Genomic DNA, 7620 nt, shown 5'->3' with positions numbered 1-7620 from the left:
CTCGTAAAAGGTTAATCAAGATGAGTTCAAGTGACATCCAAATTCGCTTAAAATGATTGATAACTGTAAAATGATACGCAGCCTTAAGATCGGAGTTTCATATATCAAAACACCTCCCCTGTGATCAAGCAGGTGTTATGTTGGTAAACTGTTAATTATATGTATATCATCAGTATTAATTACATGTGTGTGTATCTAAAGTTCCTTAATAACTGTGTTGGCTTCCAGGTGCTCCGTTACACGCGATTTGCATTTCGAGTGTTCATTTGCTCTTCCAAAAAGATTTGATTTTCCTGATGTTGAAATTACTTTTTATCTCTGGTTAATTCTACACATCTGGGGAAGAGTTCCATTAAGTGATGTTTTTTCCTCGTATCTTGAAGTGTTTTAATGCTAAGTGCCAAAAATGCTAGTGAATTTATATGTGTATATATATATATATATATATATATATATATACACACACACATGTGTGTATATGTGTGTATATATATATATATATATATATATATATATATATATATATATATATATACACACATATATACACACATGTGTGTGTGTATATATATATATATATATATATATATATATATATATATATATATATATATATACTGTATATGTGAGTGTGTGTGTGTGAACACACACACAACTGTATATATATGATTATATGAGTATATATATATATATATATATATATATATATATATATATGTGTGTGTGTGTGTGTGTGTGTGTGTGTGTATATATATATATATATATATATATATATATATATATATATATATGCATATATATATATATGAACACACTCACATCTGTATATATATGATTATATGAGTATATCTATCTATCTATCTATCTATATATATATACATATATGGTATAAAAACCCACACTGTAAAACTAGATTTAATTGAAAAATCTAGTTTTACAGTGTGGGTTTTTATACCATAGTATCAACACGGTAGTGTGTTTTCTCCTTTTCATATACATATATATATATATATATATATATATATATATATATATATATATATATATATAGATATATATATGTGTGTGTGTGTGTGTTTGTGTGTGTGTGTGTAAGTGCATGTATGTATGTATATGTATGTATGTTTATGTATATATGTATATATATATATATATATATATATATATATATATATATATATATATATATATATATATGTATATATATATATATATATATATATATATAACAGTCAGAGTGAGAAAGACAGGACCATATATACACTCAGTCTTTCTCTCTCTCTTTGTAAATTAATTTCTTTTTATACTAATGTACTGTTATGAGTATATAACGTTGAATGCATAATTCTGTCATTCTAAAGGATCCTGTTATTGATAAAGCTGAATATCAGGAACTTTCGGAATTTGTTATGCTCATCAATTTCTTTCTCAGTTTCAGGTGTAAGTAAAGATTGATTAATAATTACTTTTCTTTATTAACAACAACAACCGTGGAGCCGTGACCACGCCGCCTGCTTTACCCGTCTTCTAGTATAACAACTATAAACTTAATTACATTATGTACAACAAGCACCATGACAGTATAAAAAAATAAATAGTTAATGAATTGTACAAAGGAATCTTTGGCACCTCTGTGTGGCAACAGCAGCGTGCTCATGTAAGGCCTAATCCGACGCTAGGCCTGCATGACTGTGAAGATGACCATGCGCACGTGACAAAGGGCGTGACACTTGCATCACTCTACGACGAAGGAGTGACGACCAAGTGACGACGATGAGGATGACGATGGGGACGATGAGGATGCGCGCCGCGGGTCGGGGATGGGGCGAAGGCTGACTTTGGGCGACCCGCTACTGGCACTGGTGAGTGGAGAGGGGCACGCCCGGCCTCTAGAGGTTGGCTGGCACCTGGGGCGGGAGGGCGTAGCTGTAAGGGTGGATGGGCGCTGGTCTCGAGGGCGTGGTGGGCAGCGACGCGTGGTGGCTCGCGGGCGATCTCAGGTAAGGGGAGTACCCGCTGTACGCGTCTCTGGTGGCGGCGACGGCGGTCTTGTCAAGCGTCGGCGTCGGCAGATGGGGGGCGCGGCTCAGCAGGTACGGTGACATCATGTGGCTATAGTACAGGTATGGGTACGGCAAGGAACCACCGGGCATACCTGCTGGGACGCCGCCGGGCAGACCTGTGGAGTAGGTGGGCGAGGGCAGGCAGGGGCGCGGGGCTGCCGGAGACAGCATGCTGGCCTCGGGGACTCGAAGGTCTTGACTAGAGGAGTGCTTCTGGGACTCGGCCACGGCTGCTGCCATGAGGGACGCCGCGGACATCAGGGGGGACACAAGGGATGTGGGCGGGTCCTCCACCTCGGATTTGATGAGCTGTGGAGGCGGCAGGAAGGGCGGGGGTGGAGTGGGGGGACTCTCGACGTCGACTTTCTCGTCCGAAAGATCTTTTTCTACCGACATGGAGGACGCTGGGCGGTCGTCGAGGTCTGATACGTCGAGATCACCACTGTCAACGCTGTTCAGGCGTGCTCGTTTGTCCAATACTGCTGTTGAAGAAGAATAAACTTGGATAAGCATAAGCAAGCAAAGGTATACAAGAAACTTAATAAAACATGGTAATATATAAAAAAACAAGACAATTCCAAACAGAGATGAAAGAAGCACAGGATGCTTACCATCGTCATTATCGCTTGGCGTCTTCTCTGGCGATGAAGTGAGCTCTCCGCTGGTCGGGGAAGCTCCGCCGGACCGCTTCTTGGAGCGGAGCTGGCCGTTCTCGCGGAAGCCTTTCGCGAAGGGGTTGTTGTCGATCTTGAGCTGGGTGATGCGCTCGTTCTGGTAGGCGGTGACGGCCATGAAGCAGGTCTGGGGGAAGGCGAAGGTGTTGAAGGCGGCCCAGTGGAGGGAGACGAGGTCGGGCGCCGCCACGATGTGAATCCTGGGCTGGTACTTGTGCATGGAGTTGAGGATGATGTGACCCTGCTGGTCCAGGTTGTTGTTGGTGAGCTTGAGCTTCTGGAAGCTGATGGGGTGACGCATCCACTGAGCTCCTGAGGCAGGGGAATCGGGGTGGATGTAGAGGCGACCTGGCATGTGGGGTTCGGCCTTGCCAGCCACGACCCACTCCTTGCCCTGGAACTTGTAGCGGGAGTCGTCTGCGGGGACGATGTCCATCAGCACGAAGTATTTTGTGTTTGGCTCCAGACCACTGGCGGACATCTTCACTGTTGGGAACATACGCCTGGAATAAAGAAGACAACACATAAGTATATCATAAAAGAAACAACAATGCAATAATATGTGCAGATGATAAAACAATCAAATGATTACTTTTTACATAGGTTTTAAAAATTGTCAACTAAAAGTGTACATCCAGTCGAACCACGGCACTTCAACTTCGAAGATAAAAACTTAAAACGAAAAAAGAAGGGAAATCTCTAATCGCCTGCGGTGGTATTGACAGAGTAAAGTGACAGCCAAACATTTAAAGCTCAAACACAAGAATACCCGTTTGTGAGACCCGCCAGAACCTCTGTACACTAGCTCAAATACGGCCCTTTTCCTCTCCTCTTACTGAACACACTATCAGATTTCCTCCCGCCACCTCTCGTAGATGCCCGACCACTTTACCCTCATCCCTTTGCCCCGGGTCTCACGCCTGCAGCGGCCTTGGGTATAATGCTATTTACAGGGCGGGCACGGTTTGGATCAATGAGTATGATTTTGCCCGATACCCATCGCTGTTGACATTGGCTAGATGGCGTGTGAATTTGATGATGATAACCTTATTGTGAATTTATGATTATTATGTATTCGGGATAGGCAATGCCGAGTGCTCTGTTTCTACTAAAATATGGGATATATTTCTATAATGGACTGAGGCGATTTTCAATTAAAGAGAGAAAGATAGATAGATAGATAGATAGATAGATAGATAGAGAGAGAGAGAGAGAGAGAGAGAGAGAGAGAGAGAGAGAGAGAGAGAGAGAGAGAGAGAAAGCGAGAAAGAGAGACAATAAAGCAGCGGCAGCGGGTGCAGGAGCGGGTAGCGGCGGCGGTGTCGGCGGAGACAGAGCGACGCCAACCGACAATTACGGTCGACGATCCTCCCGACTTTCGCACAGCCGCCGTTTTTGCCTCATGGCAGGATCTTATTTTCTGAACTGAATCATCTCAAAGTAATTTCTCTCTATTATACTATCTATTTTAAAAGACACATGATACACGAATGCATAATGTCACTAGCATATTCAGCAAAATTAAAAGCGCGCGCTATCGGTACAGGAACGGGTCGAAAGGACGAATATCGGAGAGAGAGAATTAATTGACACAATCCCAGAATCAGTCATTAATCCCAAGGTCGGCGAATCCTTTCAATACCAGAGACCTGGTGCGACCTCATTACAGGCTCGGATTACAGGTCGGGATAAACCAACAATGTGATCGGATGAGCGTCATAAAGCCATTGTTTTGGGCCCGCTGTGAGGTGCTCCGATTGTGAGGGACGCGGATTGTGTGTCAACAATTACTGTTTGAATGGACGGTGACTGTGTGTATAACTAGTGACAGGTTTGCATAGGTAACGATGAGTGATTACGCTATTAATAAAATATTCATAGTATTTATGGGGGAAGATACAAAACTTTCGGTAGTTGAAGCGCCGTGAGTTAGAGGATGACAGCGGAATAAAATATCTTTAGAGAACTGATCTCCCTCTCTGCAACAATAACAAAACAGAAATAAAACGGAAGCCTTCAAGACCAGCGTACTTACCGTCCGAGCTTTGTGATGATCATCTCGGTGCCGAACTTATCGAACTGCGCCCAGAGATTTTCGTTCTCCAGACGGGCTTTGATGCGGGGGTCGGGCTTTCCTCCTGGCAGCCCTGGGGTGGGGAATCCGCACTGTCCATGGGGCTTGAGGTAATCCCCTGGGAAGCCATGGGCCAAGTGAGTCTGGCTAGGGACACCGCCTGCAGGAACAAGGGGAATAACTTTAATACACGGCACTGAGAGGGACAACATACTCAACTTTACAAGACAAAGCTTCTACCCACGTCATCTACGAGTTACGTGTATTCTGTTCATATTTACAACACTTTTTCTTGAGACACTGTAACTACTATATTACATCTATTTCAAGAGGCATCTCTCTGACTGTATCATGCACAGATGAGAAGCAGGCTATGGCGTAGCGTCGATAACCCTTCTCTGAGGGCGTGGCGCATCTTGGGGACTTACCATGGAATCCTAATCTGTATCTCTCGAGATGGTCTGTGAGGTTTGCTGGAAGTCCTCCTCCAAGGTATGGGTGGATGCCGAGGGTGCCTGGAGGGGCCATGCCACGGCTACGTAGGTACAGTAGTTCCTCCTCGTACATTATTATGGATCTTTAGCACTGCACTGGATGTCCTTTTATCACTGATTACACTGCACTCTAGTCAGACTCAGAGCTAACTGTTAGATGGGTCGACTGTACGTACAAAACACGGGTGCTTGTCGAGAACTACCTAACGCTTGCCCGTGCTGTGGGTTTTGTATGTTGGCTGGCCACGCCCCCGCAACGCTCAGCCACTCACGCGCGAGCGCCAAATAGGGGGAGGAGCCTGTCCGACCGTCGCGGAAGGGGGCGGAGCACCGTCCACGCGGGCAGGGGAGAGCCGAGACCGCCCGCGACAATGTTTGTTTTTGACCCCCCATGGGAATTGTCCCTCACAGGTGTGGCCTATTAGTGAATGAGAAAATGCCAGGTTTTATGAAGGGCCGACCATTAAGATGAAAGATGGCAAAAGATAAGAGTCTGGACACGGTTGTGAACACCCCTCTCGATGGTAATGTGGCTTGACCCCCACCTACCTCGTCAACTGCCCCGCAGGAACATCAAGTTATAGGTTTAAAATATATGCATTTAAATGCAGAAGTTTAAAACTGATGCAAAATATTGCTCTATCAGCAAAGAAGAACAAGTCTGTGGTCATCACGTGACTTGCTTCCAAACAAGAATTAAAAATGAAATAATCTGACTTAATTAGAGGAGCTATATAAGACGTTTAGGAATCTCGAACGTATTATACAGCAGAGCAATTAAGCTATTTAACTCTTAAGTATTCAAGAGATGTGGAAGAAGACTGAGAGGAGAGCTCTGTCTACTCTGTGTGCATTTACTGAATATCTAATGCCCTTAGAGAGGAAAGGAGATAGTTACACACAGGTAAATATATATTATGGCAGATGAAGAAAGAGAGAGAGAGAGAGAGAGAGAGAGAGAGAGAGAGAGAGAGAGAGAGAGAGAGAGAGAGAGAGAGAGAGAGAGAGAGAGAGAGAGAGAGAGAGAGAGAGAGAGAGAGAGAGAAAGAGAGAGAGAGTTGATTTTTCTCATCCATGAGTAAATGTTCTAATCGCTGAAGTAATTAAAAAAAAAAAAAAAAAAAATGCATAGTGAGCAACAACTTCTGAGAAATAAGGTAATAAAAGACGGTGTACATAACCCCAATATCCTTTTTTTAGGTGAAGTACAAGAACGCAGTCTGTCACGGTTCCTTGTAGGTCTTCCTGACACGAGCGGAAATGAAGTACGTTGGGGTAGCAACCCCCCCTTCCTCTCCCCTCCCCTTCCCTCCCTCTTAATAAAACCCCCCTCCTTTACTTTCTCCCCCCCCCCTCCTACTGCATAGAAGCCCCTCTCCCCTCTCCTCCCCCTTCTTAGACCCCTTCAGCCTCCCCCCTTCCCTTCCCTCCCTCCGTGGAACCCCTTCTCTCCTTTCCTCCTCACCTTCCCTCCCCTCCCTCTCTCGCCATAGAACCCCCTTTCCCCTCCCCTCCCTCTCTCTCTTTTCCATAGAACTCTCTCCCCTCTCCTTCTCCTCATAGAACTCCTCTTCTCTCCCCTTCCTCTTCATCGAACCCCCTCCCCCTTCCTCTTAAAACCCTTTCCTCATCTCCCTTTCATCAACAACATCACCGAGAAGGCTATCTATTATATTGTTTGCAGCTGTATTTAGTAGAACCATTTCATTCATTCTCCCCCACGAGGCCGCTCTGTCATTGTGTGCTCGATCGCCTTTTGTGAGAGCTAAGTACCTTTTGTGTGTGGCCAACCTCACACCCCTCCCTCTCTCCTTCCCTCCCTCTCTCCATCTTCTCTCTTCCCCCCTCCCTATCTCTCCCCTTCCCTACTCTCCCCGGCCGTCTACCTCCCCCCTCCATCCCCCCTTCACCCCTATATCATTCCGACCATTGCCCTTCGTCGCTAATTAATGGGCCAGAAAGGGGGTCGTGGGGCGGGCGCCTTCGATGCTGTCCCTTTGTGGAATTTTATGAGCGATTATAGATTCATTAATGGCGTAGATTGTTATCAATTGTCGCGGATGATGGAGGGATTAGGTGGGGGAGAGGGGGAGAGGGAGAAGGGGTAAAGGAGAAGGAGAGGGAGAGAGAGCAAGGAAGAGAGAAGGAGAAGAGAGAGAGAGAGAGAGAGAGAGAGAGAGAGAGAGAGAGAGAGAGAGAGAGAGAGAGAGAGAGAGAGAGAGAGAGAGAGAAAATACAGTTAATATTTCGAACAAAAGTAATCAGACAACCGTAAACGAACTGCTTATTCCAAAAAGCACATTAAACAGAACAAT

General features: G+C 45.0%; 1 protein-coding gene across 2 annotated transcripts; it reads right to left on the bottom strand.

Annotated features, from left to right (window-relative positions):
- Positions 1–1455: 1455 nt before the first annotated feature.
- On the bottom strand, positions 1456–5518 carry LOC125038189 (T-box transcription factor TBX6-like). Of its 2 annotated transcripts, none has more exons than XM_047631574.1 (4): positions 5240–5518; positions 4773–4971; positions 2675–3240; positions 1456–2545 (listed from the first exon to the last, which is right to left on the bottom strand). In XM_047631574.1, the coding sequence occupies exons 1-4, from the start codon at positions 5376–5378 to the stop codon at positions 1890–1892; spliced, it is 1560 nt and encodes a 519-aa protein (XP_047487530.1). In that variant the 5' UTR covers positions 5379–5518; the 3' UTR covers positions 1456–1889. The 2 variants fall into 2 exon arrangements, with proteins under 2 accessions (XP_047487530.1, XP_047487531.1); XM_047631575.1 differs by having other exon boundaries at positions 1456–2542.
- Between the last annotated feature and the right edge of the window lie 2102 nt (positions 5519–7620).

This window comes from Penaeus chinensis, chromosome 24 (assembly GCF_019202785.1).
Source record: "Penaeus chinensis breed Huanghai No. 1 chromosome 24, ASM1920278v2, whole genome shotgun sequence".
Taxonomy (NCBI): domain Eukaryota; kingdom Metazoa; phylum Arthropoda; class Malacostraca; order Decapoda; family Penaeidae; genus Penaeus; species Penaeus chinensis.
This window is presented reverse-complemented; position numbering and strand designations above follow the sequence as displayed.

Bases quoted from the DNA above. Each gene is read 5' to 3' on its own strand.
- LOC125038189 (XM_047631574.1), bottom strand. From the start codon at position 5,378: ATGTACGAGGAGGAACTACTGTACCTACGTAGCCGTGGCATGGCCCCT. The intron at 4,972-5,239 runs GTAAGTCCCCAA...TTGTTCCTGCAG, and splicing joins ATACAGATTAGGATTCCATG to GCGGTGTCCCTAGCCAGACT. The intron at 2,546-2,674 runs GTAAGCATCCTG...CTTCTTCAACAG, and splicing joins GCCAAGCGATAATGACGATG to CAGTATTGGACAAACGAGCA.